This window comes from Paralichthys olivaceus, chromosome 17 (assembly GCF_024713975.1).
Source record: "Paralichthys olivaceus isolate ysfri-2021 chromosome 17, ASM2471397v2, whole genome shotgun sequence".
NCBI classification, from domain to species: Eukaryota; Metazoa; Chordata; class Actinopteri; order Pleuronectiformes; family Paralichthyidae; genus Paralichthys; species Paralichthys olivaceus.
In genome coordinates this window covers 4,241,683-4,260,759 of record NC_091109.1, presented here as the reverse complement: position 1 = coordinate 4,260,759, position 19,077 = coordinate 4,241,683, and the positions used below count along the sequence as shown (strand labels likewise).

General features: G+C 40.5%; 4 protein-coding genes across 6 annotated transcripts; 3 read left to right on the top strand and 1 right to left on the bottom strand.

Moving 5' to 3' along the window:
• Nucleotides 1-422: 422 nt before the first annotated feature.
• Nucleotides 423-9,448, top strand: flt3 (fms related receptor tyrosine kinase 3). 2 transcript variants are annotated; one of them, XM_020107104.2, is made up of 24 exons: nt 423-555; nt 1,307-1,389; nt 1,863-2,014; nt 2,111-2,229; nt 2,580-2,691; nt 2,790-2,932; nt 3,167-3,339; nt 3,504-3,642; nt 3,749-3,926; nt 4,224-4,324; nt 4,469-4,583; nt 4,703-4,902; nt 4,991-5,100; nt 5,292-5,424; nt 5,958-6,062; nt 6,151-6,261; nt 6,405-6,561; nt 6,719-6,822; nt 6,958-7,073; nt 7,590-7,712; nt 7,791-7,902; nt 8,001-8,100; nt 8,433-8,538; nt 8,644-9,448. In XM_020107104.2, the coding sequence occupies exons 1-24, from the start codon at nt 546-548 to the stop codon at nt 8,851-8,853; spliced, it is 3,012 nt and encodes a 1,003-aa protein (XP_019962663.2). In that variant the 5' UTR covers nt 423-545; the 3' UTR covers nt 8,854-9,448. The 2 variants fall into 2 exon arrangements, with proteins under 2 accessions (XP_019962663.2, XP_069368804.1); XM_069512703.1 differs by having other exon boundaries at nt 8,433-8,556.
• A 526-nt stretch (nt 9,449-9,974) lies between these two features.
• LOC109642359 (2-oxo-4-hydroxy-4-carboxy-5-ureidoimidazoline decarboxylase-like) lies at nt 9,975-11,415 on the top strand. Of its 2 annotated transcripts, XM_020107100.2 has the most exons (3): nt 9,975-10,115; nt 10,409-10,748; nt 10,904-11,415. In XM_020107100.2, exons 2-3 carry the CDS (start codon nt 10,574-10,576, stop codon nt 11,251-11,253), a joined length of 525 nt encoding a protein of 174 aa, XP_019962659.2. In that variant the 5' UTR covers nt 9,975-10,115; nt 10,409-10,573; the 3' UTR covers nt 11,254-11,415. The 2 variants fall into 2 exon arrangements, with proteins under 2 accessions (XP_019962659.2, XP_069368814.1); XM_069512713.1 differs by having other exon boundaries at nt 10,017-10,748.
• Nucleotides 11,416-14,007: 2,592 nt separating this feature from the next.
• Nucleotides 14,008-14,792, top strand: urad (ureidoimidazoline (2-oxo-4-hydroxy-4-carboxy-5-) decarboxylase). Its single transcript, XM_020106337.2, is given in 2 exon segments — nt 14,008-14,197; nt 14,373-14,792. Coding segments are annotated over 2 exon segments (510 nt in total). The 3' UTR covers nt 14,693-14,792.
• A 27-nt stretch (nt 14,793-14,819) lies between these two features.
• Nucleotides 14,820-18,433, bottom strand: pdx1 (pancreatic and duodenal homeobox 1). The gene is made up of 2 exons (XM_020106338.2): nt 17,861-18,433; nt 14,820-16,046 (listed from the first exon to the last, which is right to left on the bottom strand). The coding sequence occupies exons 1-2, from the start codon at nt 18,240-18,242 to the stop codon at nt 15,661-15,663; spliced, it is 768 nt and encodes a 255-aa protein (XP_019961897.1). The 5' UTR covers nt 18,243-18,433; the 3' UTR covers nt 14,820-15,660.
• Nucleotides 18,434-19,077: the final 644 nt, after the last annotated feature.

Sequence of the window (19,077 nt, the reverse complement as noted above, 5' to 3'; positions counted from 1 at the left end):
AATAATAAAGGATACACTCGACAGTTTAATTAATACTATCAACGATAAATTATTTAAAGTAATTACTTTAGTTTTGTAATGTCTCGTGATATAATATGATATATCTTACATCCTGAGTATTCTCTATAGAAAAAAAAACATGCAAACCTCTCAGCCACAGTGTGTTTCTTTTATTTTATTTCTCCTCCACAACTTCTCAGAATAATTATTTTTACATTATAGTAGAATGAAATTTGCTTCCTCTGCAAACCCATGGAGTGTTTTATGATTGTTTTGTCACAGCTGCAAAAGTGCCATGCATTGTAACGCACCGTTTACAGTTAGGTCAAATATAAAAAATAAAACAAATATTGCACGGTTCCCTGGAGGTCCACTTTGACCACTTCACTTACAGGATTAGAGGCGCAACTAGACTGTTAACTGTTGACGTCACTACTTCCAGTTCCTCTGTTTAAAAGGTGCTTGAACTCAACTGGTTCATCAAAGTGTGAGTCAGTGATGAGGATGTGAGCAGAGCATCAGTGTGGAGGCAGACAAACACAAACATGACTGCAGGTAATCTAATCAGTTTTAAAAGTTCATTTCATATACTTTTTATATCATTACAAGCATATCCATACCCATTTGCATTAAATATTCAATGTACAGTACGCACAATTTTGTATATATTTCATATTTTATTTTATTTTTTATTTTTAATCTTATATGCTATATTTCTACATTTTACTTGGAGCAATTGTAACAATTTCCCTGATTCTGATGATGGCTGTGTGTGTGTGTGTGTGTTTGTGTGTGTGTGTGTATACACACATGTGTTGTGTTCTCCGTTTTTAAACTTGTTGTATGTAATGTATATATTTCTGTTCAATATATAGAGATATTTAATTTTGTATTTAATGTATGTATGCATATGTGTATCTATATATCAAACACAAATATATGTTATATATATGTTATGTTCCGTTTTTAAACCTGAGCCGCATTCTATGTTATGAAAAATGCGTGATAAAAAAAGTTTTGGGATATAAATATAGAGATAAATATAGAGATATATAAAGATATTTCATGTAGTTTGTTAATCAATAAGTCGAAGTCGTGAAAAGAAAAAAAACAATTTATAAATTAATTTATCTTCACAACAGTGTTAGGTTCTAAAAAAAGGTTTCCATGAGACCTGTTTTCATATTAGCATTTATATATGCTTATGTACATATACATTAAATGCCTTTTTCAAATTTGTAAAAATATTAACATACATTTATTTGTATAAACATTTTTATATTTAATAAAGTTTCTCTCTTTCAAGCTGTTCTCCTGCTCTGTGTTGTCGGGGTTCTCTGCTCAGCCATCCTGTCAGCACAGAATCTCTCATGTGTCCCCAGTCATGAGGTAACAGCTGCCATGATCCTCATGTTTAACGAAATATTTATTTTGTGGTATACTCCTATTGATGTGAATGGAATGAGAATGTGCATGATTACCATGGTCTAAAGGAGATTGCACTCTAGGTTCTACAAAGTACAATGCAACTTTAAGATTTTAGGATTTAATTTAAGATGAATTAAGATTAAGATATTTGATCTTGTATAAAGTAACATGTTGTTGGTATGAGTGTCACCAAGTGTCTCTGTCCTCCCACTAAAGAGACATACTCTGAATATCTTTTAGAGAACATAATTTACTTAGCAACAGAAAAAAAAGGTTGTAAAACATCAGCGAGGGAAACGGCACAAACATGACTAATTCTGCTCTGTTTCATTTCTGTTTATCAGAACATAAATAAAAAGTGGATAGTTTCAAGCCCCCTTACAGGACTCTGCTTGAAGTGAGTGTTGAATTCTGATTCTGAGTGTCTGATTCAGGTGGCATGTCTGGAGCCAGCTAATTACCTGAAGACATCTGGAGCTGTCAGTGTAGACGTGTGCGCTGGTATGAAACTCATGGTTTCACTGCAGGGCCTCAGTGGATACTCTGTCTGTCACTGGATCAGAGGAGAACGCGTCGTAATGACAGTGTAAGTGAATGCTGTGTGTGTGTGTTCAGGTGTGTTTCCCTATTTTGAGTAAGTCTGATTAAACTGAAGGGTTTTCATTCACTTTACCCAAAAAAGGAGAGACTCGATTGTCCCACCACAACCTTCTGAGGCTGGTCCTGGGGAGTACACACTGAGCTGTGAAACCAGTAATGGGACCAGCTCCTCTGTGACTGTGTCTGTACGTGAATTAAAGGGTGAGTTTAAGTCTGGGCGGCATCTGACGTACAGAATGTCTGAGATGTTCATGTTTTGTCAATTCACCGTCATCTTCCAAGATTTAACAGATTCTGCTTTTCAATTTACCATTTACATTAAGTGACAGTCCAATGTGCCAACTGCTGCTCAGAAACATAATGCCAGGTTAGCAAGTTAGTAACCTGTGAGCCTGGTATGTTTACATGCATTGCAATGATTTTATTTTGTTTGCTCATCTTACAGTCTTTATGTCCTCTCTACAATGCACAGTTCACACTACAACAACACAAGGCTGCAGCAGATAAATCAGTGAAAGTAAAACTAATATTTCGCTTTATATTTTTTCTAGAGCGTCCAACCAAACCACAGCTGATGCTGCAGGACGTCAAAGATCGAAATTGGTCTCCTAACTTTGCCTGCATCTCTGAAGGCTGTCCAAAGCCTACAATCAAATGGTTTGGGTAAGATGTTAATTCAGAGTGAGTGTGTATCTAAAATCATCCCATCATAGCATGATTTGATTTTCTGAATAATCCTGCTTCGTCTTGTTTTTGAACAGAAATAAAGTTGGAATAAATGGTCCTGCAAACAGTGAGAGAAGGGCAGAGAGCAAAATATCAAGTACTAAATACGTGGCTGGAAGAATGATGTGCTGTGCCACTAATGAAGAAGGACAAGAGTGCTCCCAACTTTATCACTATGGTAATTAAATATTTAAACAAATGAATTAAATGCACTCTACAAAATATTAATCAACAATAATTAATCGCAGAATGTAGCTCATTTTCTCAGTTTTGGTCTTAAACCACCTGAAAAAGTTGGAGGATAAGTGGTTTGCAGTTAAGGGATTATTTAGAATTTCAGACGTAGCAAACAATCAAATAGATGATCAAATGTGTCATGTGACTCGATGTTGTTGTTTACTGTGTCTTTCAGATCTAGAGCGAGAGCAAATGGAAAATGAGTTTTACAATGTGACAGTGAGTCCCGGTCAGTCTTTACTCCTTCGCTCTCGGATACAAGAGTATAGACCTCCATCACCTGTGTGGGAGAAAGGTGGCAAACTACTAGACGCCAGCACGCTAAATTGCTCTTCTACAGTCGAGAAGGTGATGTGATAGTCCACTCACACAAACTAGAGTTTCCTTAAATTTACTCTGTTTATGTTTGTCTTAAAACTAACCCATCATATTTGAATACTCCTTAGTCTGAAACACAAATCAGAAATGACTGTAACGACCTTCACCCTTCATGTTGTATGTTTTGATTGCAGATCTGCATTAAAAATGACTTCCATTTTGAAAATGGATTTGCCTACCTATTCATCAAGTCAGTCAGTGCAGAAGACGGTGGAACATACACCTGCAGGAGTCCGAAACACAAAACTAAGTCTGTCTACATTCACGTCCAGGGTTAGTAGAGCTAATCTAACTGTTACAAATGAATAATTCTCAACGCTTCCAGTTCCCTCATGTTAACCATCTGTTCCTGTCCTGTTTTTATTCTGTGTTGCCTCAGCTGAAGGTTTCCTCTCTGTCCAGTTGGATAAGCGTAAGATCGTTCCAGCTCTGAACGCCTCCAGCTCCTGTTTGCAAGCCAATGTTTCCTACCACCCTGTGCTCCAGAGTTGCTTCTGGGAGGCTCCTGATAAAACCATTAGGAAATGCAGCACAGACGAATGGGTGACGAAACACAGGTGAAGTGATGTCCAAATATGTTGTCATGACAACCTAAAAAAACATACAAAAGAGGTCTTTTCATGAGCAACAGTTATCGATAGGCAAACTTGATATGAGGTATACAATTAAGGAGGCACAGCTTTGTGTGTAAATTTGACTGCATGTGACTTGTGGGGCAGCTGTGGCCCAGGAGGAAGAGAGGGTTGTCCACCTACCAGAAGGTCGTTGGTTTTATCCACAGCTCCTCCATAAGACTAGAACAGCTCTATATAAATATAGTTTATTTACCATGTACTACAACACTGTTTGGTCAGGAGTGTGCAGCTCTGCAATTCACTAAAACCTGGAGATTACAAGTTACACTTGGAGGCTGGAGGACAAAAAGAAACAAAGACCATATCAGTGTGTGTTGTCGGTAAGTGACATTCATTGTGCACATCTGCTGTTTCTTTAATAACAATTATTATTATAATGTTACCTTTGAACAACTCTTTCAGTGTCTTTTATTTTACAGTTTTAAATGGCACAAAGCTTATAAATCTACTCATTTTTGTTTCAGATGCACCAAAGTTCAGTTTTGGCTTCAGCAAAATGAATAATACGGTCACCTTTGAGGCTGTGAGTCTTGTGCCAGCAAATTATACCTGGAATTTTTGTTCTTCAGAGAATGGCAGGTATGATCACTATCAGAGGCGTTGTAGCCCTAATGTGCACATCATGTTTCGTAAAGTTATTTTCATTAAATAAATGTAATGGACACAGACACACTCTGATTAAGACTCTTTTCTTTCAGCTGTGAAGCAGAATCTTCCTGGACAAACATCCCCGATACCTTTCAAGCAGACTCTGACGTTTCCTGTAACAAAACAACCAAGAGCTCACTGAGAAGTGACCAAGCGTCTGGACAATATATAAGGTTCTGCCTCACAAACTCAGTTGGCTCCTGGTGCTCGAACTCGATATACAACCCACCTTCACACCAGGCCTCCACAGGTAGATCTAGTTCACATTTCAGAATAAGTTGTTAAATTACCTTGTTTTTTAAAGACACTGATGTCATTAGAAACTTTTTTGTTTTTAGGTGCCAAACCTACAGAGAACAACATGGTGCTGCTGAAAGTCGGCAGCTTCTTCCTGCTTCTGGCTTTGGCAGTAGTCAGTGTGGCTCTCATGTACTTTGTGAAAAAGAAGGTATATGTTAATAATAATAATAATAATGATGATAATAATCTTGAATTTATATAGCACCTTTCAAGAGACCCAAGGACGTTTTACATGTGTCAGTGGGGACAAAAAGAGAAAAGAAACTACACATTCACATGCACACAAACTCACAGAAACACATGATGACATGAATAAAACCCCCTTCATGCTTCTAATAGAAACCCCAGTATCAGCCCCAGCTGCAGATGATCCAGATGGTTGGACCCAGCGACAACGATTACATCTACATCAATTTCAAGGACTTTGAATACGACCAGAAATGGGAGTTTCCTAGGGAGAATCTGGAGCTGGGTATGAATCACACCAGACATGAAACACAAAGGATCAGATCCTCAATTAAAAGTACCAAATAATCAATGTGAAAATACCTCAACATTAGTAAGAGCCCTGTATTTAAATTCCTACTCAACTAAAAGTAGACGAATTATTCATAATATCTAAATTAACCTTAAGTATTGAAACTAAAGGCAGGAGTTTTGCAAAAAGACAAACTGTTAACACATGCATTGGTGTTACATCCACCAAGGAGGGTATGTTTTTGTCTGTTAGTTTGCCTGTTAGTTACAGGATTATGAAAGAACTACTGGATGGATTTCCATGAAACTTGGTGGATCGAACTCAGTAAAGTTTGGTGCAGAAACAAACATATTTAGAGGACTGATATCTATGAGTTAGAAGAGTAGAAGTATAAATTAGAATTAAATAGAAAAGCTCAAGTAAAGCTAATTACCTCACTAACTGCACTTAAATATGCTTTGCTGCAGAATTAGTTTAAAGTTAATTAAAATGAAATCATTCACAGTGTTTTTCTCTGTCATGTGCAGGTAATGAACTGGGCTCTGGAGCGTTTGGCATGGTGGTCCGAGCTACAGCCTATGGCATCAACAAGCCTGGGGTGTCACAGCAGGTGGCTGTCAAGATGCTGAAAGGTCAGTGGTTCACACACTTACTCCATGAGGGAAAAGTGAAATGTTAAGGAGGTCATTTCAGTGCCTGATGTGATGTCTGACGTTGCAGAGAAACACCAGACGATGGAGAAGGAGGCGTTGATGTCAGAGCTCAAGATGCTGACTCACATCGGTCACCACGGAAACATTGTTAACCTGCTTGGCGCTTGCACCGATTTAGGTAAAATTACCACTGATACTTGGACCCATACACAACAAATTGTATCACAATATCACATGATGAGTGATTTTGGCTCAAGGCATCTGTGTATTATTGCTAATAATAATAATAATTATTATTATTTTTTGTTTTTCGCTATATAGGACCCATATACCTGATTTTCCAGTACTGCTGTCATGGAGACCTGCTGAACTACCTAAAGAACAACAGTGAGCGTTATCACAAGTCTGTGACTGATGCCTTCAACAATGACCGTTTCAGCAGCTTGTACAACAACCTGCAGCCTCGCAAAAGCCACAGGTGGGAACCACACACACTCCATGGTGGGAACATAATACAGTTTAGTGAAGCCGTCAGCACAAGAGAGATCGAACATAGAGTTTCTATGTAGGTGCAGATCTGCTGGAAGTCTAGTTTAATGTTATAAAATCTCACATCTTAATTTTTATTTTCACAGTGAGCTGCAAACAGCAATGGACAGTTATGTGCCCATGTATCGTGCTGCCACCAGGGGGCAGGAAGACATCGCCCTCAGCTCAGGTGACATGGATGTTTACGAAGGTCAGAAAACACCTCATGAGAAGAGAGCATGCTTGTTACTTTTTTCAGCTGATGAACTCAAATATGAACACGGAGAGTGCACATGGTCTGATCTGTGTTGATTGTAAATCATCTCTTTCTAATGTGCAAACCCAGAGATGTATGCAAACCAAGATGATCAGACCGAGGAGCTGCAAGCCCTGACTTTTGATGACCTGCTGAGCTTTGCCTTCCAAGTGGCCAAGGGCATGGAGTTCCTCTCCTCCAAGAATGTAAGAGACAAATCTGCCACATCTGTCAAACCTACGCTCCCTTTTCAGTTTCCATATTGTACTGATACACAACATTACAAGAGATAAAGTCATTGTTCAATAAAGAGATGATTCCATAGACAAGATTGACAGATGTTTTGGATAATCAAGTAATTGTTAATGTTTCATTTAAGCAAAATTACCAAATGACAAGTTTCTGCTTCTCAGTTTGAATTTTTTAACATTTATTTAATAATCATAATTTTTTATATTATTATTTGTATGACTTGAAAACGAATAATGAATAACCTGGGGGTTTCAACCTGTTGATCAAACCGACTAAGTGCTTGAAAGACATCAACTTGGGTTTCGAAAAAAAATATTTTAGTATTACATTTTAGATCTAACTATCAAAACAGAAAATAATCAGTAATTAATGATTAAATATTTTAGTTGCAGCACCACTAGTCTTTGTATGTGTTATGTGTTATGTGTTGTGTGAGTGAATATACTCCATCCGGTCCTGTCTACCTGCAGTGTCTCCACCGAGACCTGGCAGCTCGCAACGTATTAGTGACAAAAGGCCGACTGGTGAAGATTGGTGACTTTGGTTTGGCCCGGGACATCGACAATGACTGCAACTACGTCGTGAGAGGAAATGTATGTGAAACAATGACATCATCATCTATTACTTCTTGCACATCATGCGACAATTGACTTGACTTTGTCGTCCCTCAGGTGCGTTTACCAGTGAAGTGGATGGCACCAGAGAGCATCTTTCATGGGATGTACACCATGAAGAGTGACGTCTGGGCCTACGGCATCCTGCTCTGGGAGATATTCTCACTCGGTAGCTTTCACAGTTGAATACTCTCCATGAGCTGCACTTTGAAAATAGCTCGCGCAACAATACGAAACATGAAATCTCCTTTTATTTGTTGGTTTCAGGTGTCACTCCGTATCCCGGGATGAAGGTGGATCACGCGTTCTATTCAATGATTGAGAGAGGATTCAAGATGGAGTGTCCGTACTACGCCAATGAGTCTGTGTGGGTGTCCGCATTGACACTGTACAACACAGAACTGATATTTCAATAATCTGCCCAATAATTACAAAGAAAGGGAAAAAACAATAAAATACAGTATATAAAAGAGAGTATACTGGATGCTGGTGGAGGTTTTTTACAACATAGATTGTACCTGCAATGAACATCTTCTAGATATTTGTACTTTACTTTACTATTTGTATTTTATATTTCGACTTTACTACATTTCAGAGCGATAGTTTGTGCAGTGCAGTAAGAATATTCCAGTCTGTCTCTTTTCAACAGCTTCATAGTACTATGTATACAACTTTTTTTTGCTTGTCTTTGTCCTGCAGGTACGGGATGATGTGTAAGTGTTGGGCCCTGGATCCCTGTGACCGTCCTACTTTCTCCAAACTGATGTCATTCATGTGTGAGCAGCTGATGGACAGAGAGGAGAAGGTGGGTCTGCAAAGCAAGGTCAATATATTTTGTGCATTTAGAATCTATACTTGAAGCAGAGTTTAAGCTGTTAGCTCTACCTAACCAACCTCCTTCCCCTCTCAGCTCTACCACAACATCCTTGACCAGACGTCCAGCGATTACCAGAATGCACTGACCGTATTGGACATTTCTGCCTCTGCAAAGCAGGAGGAGAAGAAGACGCAGTCAGTGAATGACTACTGTCAAATCCAAGCAGCCCAAGAGAGCAAAGCAGAAATGTCCGACACTGTGGCAGCTCAGGAGAAACTTTTGAAGCCATCGGATACAGAGTGATCGCCTCTAACTGAATGGAATTTGTCAAAAACTGTTTATACAATATTCTTCCTCTCATTATAACCCCACAAGTTACAGAAGATAGTTCTTGTCTTTGTATATTAATAAAATATAGTGGAATCACACATGTTCTCAAATAAACTGAACATACATTTTAATTGTGCTTTGCATTCAAATTTCAGCTAATTACCATGAAAACAAGCTCCGAACGTAAATACAGTATTTGTTTTATTCTATCATGTTTTATTGTGCAGCTAAAAATTAAAGAGACAGTTTTCAGAAAAGGATCCTAAATATTCTCTTGGCAATAATGAAGACATGTAAGCTATGACTTCACAGGTTTATAAACTGGAGTCACTGATCAACTTTTGCTATCAAATTGTACTATATATATATGTATACAACATGGCAACAACCCCTTGTCTTAAAATATTGCAATGATTTTGTTGTGCTCTTATTCTTGTATCAGCAGCTACATGGGGTTTAAATCCCATTTTTGTACACATTTATATTTTTACATTTATTGACATGTTTTGGCATAGTACCTGCAATAAAATGTACTTTACATATTAAATAATAAAAAAACTAAAAATGATTGCAATGCATGTTTGTCCTTCCCAAATGATTTGACTGTCGAGCTTGTGACCTGTTAAAATGAAGTCGTTTGATTGAACTTATGGTTGAACCATCAACAGCCCGCTTTCATTTGAGTAGTTTCTAAATGATTAAGAGGAATAACTACTCAGTATTTCATAACAAAATAAAAGCAAAGAGGATTGAGAAAGTCTCAATTTTAAGAGTGACAAGTTGTTTCCCTTCTCTCCGCTCAGTCATCTTGTGACCTCTGGTGGAGCTGGAGAACTACTGTAAGCTAATGTCTATAAAGATGGACGACATGAGTGATGTCCAAAGTCTCTCTGTCATCGCCTGGTGGCTGTCTGCAGCACAGGTTGTACATCTCACTGTACTTAATGTGTTTCCACTTGACATCACTTCCTCTGACTCCTGTGGTCAGGTTTATAGGTTGTTATAAACAGGATGCATCAAAAACATTTATCTTTTTACGACTCGTGTACCATCATTTCAAAATACGATCATTGGGAACCTCAGGTGCGACACTTCCGCATTTCCCAGGTGGGCGACTCGTGCTCTGCTTAGACCTCATGCGCATGCGCGCAGGTCATGTTACCTGGAGAGAAGTGAACTCTTCGTTCGGTAAAAGAGTAAAACTATTCTTGTTTGAACTGTGCGTCGGTGGCAACGTAAGTTCTCATCACTTATACCGATGTTACGTTTCACTGTACTACGACACTGGTTGTTGATATTATATTTTGATTAGAAGCTCGTGTGGTAATTAGCAGGCTATTAGCTTAGCACCGGAAGACTGAGCTGAGAGAACGTGTGTGATCCAGCTCATGTGCTTCACCTCGTCATTTCTGTGAGCGCCTGTTTAATGAAAAGTTGTGATAGAGCCAGGATCTGTCACTTTGCTCAGAGGAGCGCTTCATTCATCAGTGCTGTGTCCAGTGCTCCTTTTTTGGCCCTTGCGTTTCAGCTCTTCAGCAAACTCGTCTCCTCAACATCACATGACATGACAATAATAAATGATTAACCACAGCCAGGCGTGAGGGGCCTTGTTCTGTGTCCACCAGTGCATTGACCTCGGTGGAGTTCAGAGACTGTCCGTGCAACCGGTGAGGAACCACACACCCACGTGGACATGGACATCAGCAAGGTGAACGCGCTGTCTTATGAGGATTTTGTGGATATTTTTGGTAACGTGGTGGAGAAATGTCCCATCATAGCCGCTGCAGTGTGGTCCAGGCGTCCCTTTGTGAGCTTGTCTGCTTTGGAGACTGCGTTCAGTGAATTCGTCGATGCTCTGCCAGAGTCAGGTAAGACACACGCCTTCAGTTTTGTAAATATTTTCTCGTGATTGTGTTTGGTGGCTCTTTTGAGTGGCATACAAATGGCATCTATTCTGTGCGTAATGGCACAAATAGACATTACATGAACAATCCAGAGCAATAATCAGTCACTGTGTGTCCAGGTAAAGAGGGCATCCTCAGGTGTCACCCTGACCTCGCGGGCAGGGACCTCCAGAGGGGCACCCTGACCAGAGAGTCGCTTGAGGAGCAGGCAGGAGCCGGACTGGACGCACTGGAGTCTGCTGAAGCCTCGTGCATGGCCCAGCTCAACAAGGAGTACAAAGAACGGTTCAGGTTCCCGTTCGTCATCTGCGCCCGCATGAACGACAAGACAAACATTTTACGTCAGCTGTCTGAGCGCTGTCAGAACGAGTGCACGGTGGAGAGGGCACACAGCATCGAGGAAGTGAAGAAGATCTGCCACCTGCGTCTCCAAGACCTTGTGTGCCATGACGCACCAAACAAGTTGTGACTTTGATTCACTGCGGAATCTTTCCTGCTCCGGTCTAAATGTTGTCATTACTATCAAACATTTACATGGTGGTGATACTTGTTGTATTCCAAATGTAAGTGTGCTTCTCATTCATCACACTGTGAGCTTTTTGGAGAATAAAACATGTTGATCATTGATTTACACATTGCATGATGGAGGCTTGTTTACACATGGAGCTCAGCTCATCCACTAACCAGAGGGTCAGGGGTTTGATCCCAGTCACTCTGATTCTGCATGCCAAAGTGTCCTTGGGCAAGATTCTGTTTGAGTGATAGAGAAAGTGCTGCGCATGGATGCACTTTATGAATGTGTGTGTTAATGGCTGGGTGGCAAAACTGTACTGTAAAGTGACTACATAAACAACGTGCAACAGTTTGTGCAACTGAATATATGTTTCTGTCTCTATTAACTGAGAGGTGGGTAGAAGCAGTGTCCCTTCAGTCCAGATGTGACACACTGTGATATCTGTTACTGGTGTTAAAGCAGATCTTAGTTGAAAGAGGATAGAATGTGGTTTTAATCAGTTTTTTTTTAAATTATTTATATGTGAGAAGTGCAATATCCCAATGTCATAAGTAGGATGCAAATATACCTATACCAACCTGACCCAATAATGCGGAATCGCAATTGGAACAAAGTTTACATCTAATTATTGTTTTACACAGTAACTAAAACTGAAAAATGTGTATCGGGTACATAGAGTAAAAAAGATACTGTAATTTAGAATTATGATTCATAGTTTAGAGGTCATATAAAGAAATCAAATGCAAAACCAAATGTTTTTTTCATTTATTATTCAAGGATTTTAATCCACAAATCAATGTGAGTTAATATTAAATGTTTATAGTAGAAATAAAACAACTCCAGGTCCTGAATGCCTCAATGCTCTTTGGGCTAACTTCTATTTCAGATTTCATCCACCAGGTGTCACCATTGCTCACAGCAGCTACAGACCAACTTGGTGAGTAGTAAGCATCACAAATCTTTAACACTATTTAAAAAATTGAAATATTGAAATTTCCTAGTTATAAAAAAACAAAACCATGACTTGAGAAACTTGTGAGGTAAGAAATCCTCTTTGAAAGCCCTCGCTGACTAAAACTACAATATACTGACTTTTTAAATTGTTACATTCAATGTATATTTTTTTCCACTTCCCATGTGCAATATCACTGTGAATTACTGGTATCCTTGTATAGTGTTTACATTTTTCTATATATTGATATATATGTCTATATATATGTATATTTTTATGTTTACATACAATAATGTCAGCATGGCCACGCCCTTAAGTACATGCATAGTTAATATGCATGTATTTAAGCCTTAAAGTAAATTAAACATGAGTTGCATGAATATTCACACCCACTGAATGCGGAAATTATTCAAAGACTCACCAGGCTTTAAATATGTGTATTTCTGCAGTGAAGTGTTACCATGTGCGTCTATGGGTGTTGGCTTTTGAATTAGGGAACTATGGGAATTACAAGGGGTTGGCATTGGCTTCAGTTTTCAGTGTCAAAGGTCATCGCTTGGCGTCACCAGGTCTCTTAACCTTGTTTCCTCTCTGGTCCACAGCTGTTGAATGATCAGAAGGTTGATTTGTAACAAGCTGGAGTTTCCTGAGATCTCCTCCACTCTCCTGCTGACCTGCTCTCACTTTATCACTTTAACTAATGAACACAAACACTCATCTCACCTTATCAGAACCTGATCAGTACCTGAAGTTTACTTGGTGTTTGTTTGATTGGCTCCAGAGTTTATGAAAAAGGAGTTGTCAATATTTTACTGTTCATTACAAGACGAGATGTGAGGCACACAGTCAGGACTCAGTGTCAAAGTGACCAGAGGATCTGGATTTGTGATCCAACACCATCAATTAAAGGTCCAGTGTGTAAGATTTAGGTGAAAGGGAACTATTGGCAGAAATTTCATGTGGAATAATTCTGATGTTTTCACGACAATTGAAGGCTACCACAGTTTCTTTTTCATGTTTGGAAGGGGAGGGTGAGGTGAGGGGTGTTCAGCTGCAACATAAAATTTCAACACTAGATATCACAAAATTCTACACACTGTACCTTTAAAAACACATGATTGTTTGTCATCTAAATCATCCCAATAAAAGATGGATCAAATGAACGTGAACTAGTTCATTTTTGGAGCCGTGAACTTACTTTAAATTGTTTTAAAAATTATGAGCGCGAACTTGTTCATGTTCATCTGTAAGAACTGAGCTCAGTTATTTCTGTGTGAACTGGCACGACAATGATCGCAGGAGTGATGAACCACGATCTCCAAAGAACATGAACTGGCACAGAGAATCGAATTTGAGGATGCAGTTCAGACTTTTGCAGTGGTGAAGGCCCGCTGTGTTCTCAAGCTTGATTTGCTCTCTAGTCGTTGTTTGCATTGTTGATGAAACATGCACATAAGAAAAGTGATGTGCGCTGGTATCTTTTAGTTTGAGTAGCTGAAATTTGATTTTTTTTTGGGAAAACAGTTATGTGTTGCCATGACTCGTGATATGGATCCACAAAATGCCCATATTGAGTACACTAGCGTTGCACTAGTGCACTAGAACTTAATGTGTATGGCATATGAGTGTTTGTGTGTTGTTGCTGGTATGGCTCATTGCCAATAGAGGGGTGGTATGATTTATTTTTTTAACCTAAAGCTGCAGGAGAACCGGTCCTACCTGTTGCTAAGTGAATCATAAAGTCACAGACTGCACTGATGCTCCACACAGACATGGACATCAACACAGTGAACACTCTGTCTTATGAGGATTTTGTGAATATTTTTGGTAACGTGGTGGAGAAATTTCCCATTACAGCCGGTGCTGTGTGGTCCAGGCGTCCCTTTGTGAGCTTGTCTGCTTTGGAGACTGCGTTTTGTGAGTTCATCGATGCTCTGCCAGAGTCAGGTGACACACAAACAACTACTTCTTAATAACTGCTTGTCTGATTTTATGATTCTACCCCACTGAAAAGTTTAGTGGCACTTTAAGGGCGTTTAGTGCATATAGATGGCATGTACTCTGTGCGTAATGGCGCAGATCGAGATTATATTAACAGACCTGAGTCATCGTGTGTGTCCAGGTAAAGAAGGCCTCCTTAGGTGTCACACTGACCTCGCGGGCAGGGACCTCCAGAGGGGCACCCTGAGCAGGGAGTCGCGTGAGGAGCAGGCAGGAGCCGGGCTCTAGACGCGCTGGAGTCCGGGGAACGAGGAGTACAGAGAGCGGTTCGGTTTCCCGTTCGTCATCTGCGCTAGGATGAACGACAAGACAAATATTTTACGGCAGCTGTCTGAGCGCTGTCAGGACGAGTGCACGGTGGAGAGGGCGCGCGGCATCGAGGAGGTGAAGAAGATCTGCCGCCTGCGTCTCCAAGGCCTCGTGCGCCCTGACGCACCATGACCCATAAGCTTTTCAGTGCCATCAAACCTACACATGCTTTTGTATTATTTCAAATTTATGAGTGCCATTAATCCATAAATGAAAGAATGTGGATCACTGATTCTAGTTTTACACTTGACTCTTCCTGACAGTCAAAGTATGTATATTTACATAAGCATGATGGTGACTATACAGGCTTTTACATCTCTGAGGTGAGAGATAGGTTTGTGCAACTGTATCCATGTTGCTGTTTCGAAACAGAAATGAGGGGATGTGGTGATATATGCATTAAGATATAGGATAAAGCAACGTCCAACTGTGACACTCTGATGGCTAACAGTGGTCCTTGAAGAAGATCGCAGTATTGGGACATTAGTAAAAATGCTGTTTCACTCTGTCCAAAGTTAGCTGCCTTATGAACGACACAGGCTTTATAGCAATCTCCTCAAATTGTGCATTTTGGGTTTCCATGAACTACTGGAGTTTATATTGAATCTCACTTGTGCAAGTTTATCACATGTTGTGATATTTGTTTTATTCTAAATTTACATGTGACAGGCTGTTCATACTGTGAAATGATTCTTTTAAATAATACAATACGAGGATCATCGATTATAGTTTTAGAATTTACACTGTAGGCTTATATACACGTGTGATCATTGCAAATATATAACCTCTTCCTGGCAGTCATGTGTATTTACATTCCTAAGTATGATGGTGATACAGGCTTCTTGTATGAGTGAGTTGACAAACAAGTTTGTGCAACTGAATCCATGTCGCTGCCTCTAAACAGAAGGGAGGTGATAGTATGCATGGAGAGGTTGATTAAAGCAATGTCCCCTCAGCCCATATAGGAAACATCCAAGTGTGACATCCAGTGAGGGGTCAAGGAGATGAGCAGAAGGGGAACATGAGTTTAACCAGTCCTCTCAAAAGGTCCCTGCAGTATCTCTGGGTCGTAGTTGACATAGTGAGTCCCTTCTGCTGGTCTAAGCTGTTTCTCGAGACCCAGCAGCGGAGAGAGAGTTAGCGCGTAGCGGGGAAACGGGTGGGGAGGCGGCGTGAGGTCCGTTTGTGGAGGAGACGCCTCCCGCGGCCTCCCCCTGGTCTCCGGAGGTGATAGAGGAGTCCTGGTCCGGGTCCGGGCCCCTGGCCTTTCTACGGTCCTCCTCCTTCTTCCACTTCATGCGCCGGTTCTGAAACCAGATCTTGATGTGACGCTCGGTGAGGCTGAGCGTCAGCGCCAGCTCCACGCGGCGCGGCCTGGAGATGTAGCGGTTGAACAGGAACTCCTTCTCCAGCTCTAGCAGCTGTGCGCGTGTATAGGCAGTCCTGGTGCGCTTGTTCTCCTCGGTCTCAGCCATCACGTATGCACCTATAGTGACGCACAAAGTGTTTACAGAGGCATGCAAAGGTTAATTATCACTTTTGATTGGATTATAATTTCAATTTGTAATAATTTAACCTGTTGCTTTTTGTATTGTGATGACCTACATGCTTAACTGGACGTGCATGCGATCCAGCAGGCTCCTGCAGAAACCACAGTGTATATTTGCCTTATGATAGCAACTAAAATAAACACTTATTCACATGTAATGTTATAAGGAATTTACAATCAGGTTTGTTCTAAATATACTTCCTCAGCCCGAGCTGGAACTTGGAAGCAACAGGTGTTCTGGGGACACTCCAAAGCTGTAATAAGCTCTTAGAGGAAAATTGTTTCACTTTTATTTTAATTTTAGGGAAAGGGCCTGTTGAGATGACATTTTTCGGTCATATTAAAGTTATAACTGTGGCTATAAAATAAGATTTTATGTGCAATTGATGTCTTTTGGATGCAGTGGGGGTGAGAGTGTGAAAAGTTAATACATTTTCCAATTTAACCAACAGCACCAAAGTCTCACCTTAAACTCATTCTTATTAGAAATCATTCTGCTCAGCCTTATCCATTAGTATTGTGCAATTATACCCCGATTACCTTTAGAAATGTTTCTCCAAGAATCAGTGTTAATTTGATATATGGGTATAAAATCCCCAAATGTGTTTTGTGTCAGTTTAAACTGAAGAGGCTGCATTTTGATTTATTGTTACACACTAACAATTTAATTTGAACCTTTTTATGAATACAGAAATCGTGTTTAGCCATTGACGGTTCATGGTACAAAAATAGTATTTGCTCATTTCTTTAAGTTTCCCACAACAGCAACTTTGTCAGAAAAGTATATTTTTCAATATCACAATATTTTGCATTGATTATTATTATAGATTTTTTTAAAATCGTAATTAACCAGGTAAAGAAAATACACGTTATGTCCACAATAGGTTTGATTTTTTTTTTTAAGTCAAAGAAGCTGTGCGTAAAAACAGGAAACTGTGTCAGAGGAGAGATGTGATTGGCTTTAAAGATTCAGAGTTAAAATGTCCTGTGTATAAATTTACTGAAACTGAATAAATGTTTGTCAGATTATCTGAGAATTTTCTCTCATAAGAAAAGGCTCCAGGAAACTTTTAGCAGGAAAACAAAACAAGCACGTATTTTTTCCCTTATCGCAAAACCCAAATACTTTGCACAAATCTTAATAAAGTCATAGCGCCATGTTGACAGGATGCCTTTATAAAGTTAAACGATTCATTTACTTCATTTAAACTGCAAAGTTTAAAATCACTGTGAATATGAAATCTCTATAGGTCTTTTAAAATCATTAATCAAACATGGATGTGGCAGATTTGGGTGTTTTAGCATCTTGTTACAGTCTTATAGTATCCATCTATTGTGGGTTTGTGTAACAGAGATTTGTGAAACGTGGTGTGAAGACAAAACCTACATTTTTGTGACGATAAGATCTGATAAAAAATTAAAAAACAAGCACTGGCTTTCCGGGCCTTTTACAAATTGACTGACAAGGTAAACTGAAACACCCAGGATCATATTGTTGGGAGCATGATTCATTATTCAGGCGTCAGAGAGACTCAGTGTAAATTCAGTTGTGAGTGCTATGACTACAGAGTAATGTTGGAAACAAAAACCGAACATGGATTTTGAATTGAAGACTTGTATATGAGCAGTTACACTGTAAGAGAGGCCTGCTCTGAGAACCCCCCTGTTGAGATTCGGTTGAATTAAATTGTGTTATTTTAATACATATTAATAAATGTCAGTTACTGATATGTATTGGCTTGAGGATTTACCTGCCCACTGTCCCTTCCAGGTGTGTGAGTGGGATTTTGTAGTTTTCATCCAGGGGAAAGGGAGGTGATATCTGCTCTGCTCCACCGCGTCTCCGTAGCCTGCGGCGGGCTGGAGGGTCTGCTGCTGGAGCCCCTGCGGGTGGTGGAGCTGTGGCACACCCGGGTCCTCTCTCAGGCCTGGCAGACTGTAAGAGGGGGCGATGTCAGAGAGACCGGCCTGCTCCAGGACTCCCATGGCCGGCGGCGTGTAGATGGAGTGGACCTGCCTGCTCATGTAGAGGCAGGGCGGCGGGCTGTGGCTGTAGTCCTCGCCCTGCGGTCTCTGGTAGGCGCAGGAGTCTTTAAAAACCTGCGAGGGGTAGTAATGATCTTCCCGATTCATGGCTGCCGAGGACCCGGGGCTGTGGGGCCGTTTGCGCGCACATGTACCGGAGCTGCTGCGCCCTGCCTCGGCGTGCGTGGACCTTCCTCTGCTCTCACCTGCCTTTGGCGCAACTGCGTGGCCCCTCACTGCTCCACACAGGTGTGTCACTCTGCCACCATGTGACTCCGCAGCGCACAGGCCATTGGTTTCACTGTTTGCTCACAACGACAGACCTGGCTATAGACTCTCAGTTTCCAGGATATTGTACATCTTGTGTTTTTTTTTTTTCTTCTTTAGTAAATTGAACGGAACGCATGTGAGCGCGTTAATCAATGTCCCTCTGTAAATACCCCAACCTGCACCCATGTGTGTGCCCCCTCAGCAGCCACACAAGCTGAGGGACCCTACATCCATGCCTAAAGAAACTGGTCAAAGGTGTCACTTTTTAGTCTAGAGTGCACCACAGTTTCTCATGTTGGATTGCCCTCAAACAAATGCACCCATCGACAATTTATATGGATGTATCTCCTGTCTGCACACTGCAGCAGATAAATCGATGCGGATGGGCGCAAACATTGGTTGACCTGCGAGATAAGAGACCTGCATGGAGAGACAGCTGTCTTGGAAACTGTGGAGAAAAAGCTCAAACATCACCTCGCTCCCTCCTCCTCCTTTTTGTCTCTACTTCGTGACTTTTAAAATGTTCCCATGACACTTCTGCAAATGCATCATTTAACACCATTTAGCGAGTGTCCCCTGCACGATGGGCCCTTGACAAGCGTCGCTTTACCCCCGCTGCACTCTCACCATGTTTGCTGGCCATTAGCAGGTGTGTGTGTGTGTGTGTGTGTGT

Bases quoted from the DNA above. Each gene is read 5' to 3' on its own strand.
- pdx1 (XM_020106338.2), bottom strand. From the start codon at position 18,242: ATGAATCGGGAAGATCATTACTACCCCTCGCAGGTTTTTAAAGACTCC. The intron at 16,047-17,860 runs GTAAATCCTCAA...GCGTCACTATAG, and splicing joins CTGGAAGGGACAGTGGGCAG to GTGCATACGTGATGGCTGAG.
- LOC109642359 (XM_020107100.2), top strand. From the start codon at position 10,574: ATGGACATCAGCAAGGTGAACGCGCTGTCTTATGAGGATTTTGTGGAT. The intron at 10,749-10,903 runs GTAAGACACACG...CTGTGTGTCCAG, and splicing joins CGATGCTCTGCCAGAGTCAG to GTAAAGAGGGCATCCTCAGG.
- flt3 (XM_069512703.1), top strand. The intron at 3,927-4,223 runs GTGAAGTGATGT...CTGTTTGGTCAG, and splicing joins GAATGGGTGACGAAACACAG to GAGTGTGCAGCTCTGCAATT. The intron at 7,903-8,000 runs GTAGCTTTCACA...TGTTGGTTTCAG, and splicing joins CTGGGAGATATTCTCACTCG to GTGTCACTCCGTATCCCGGG.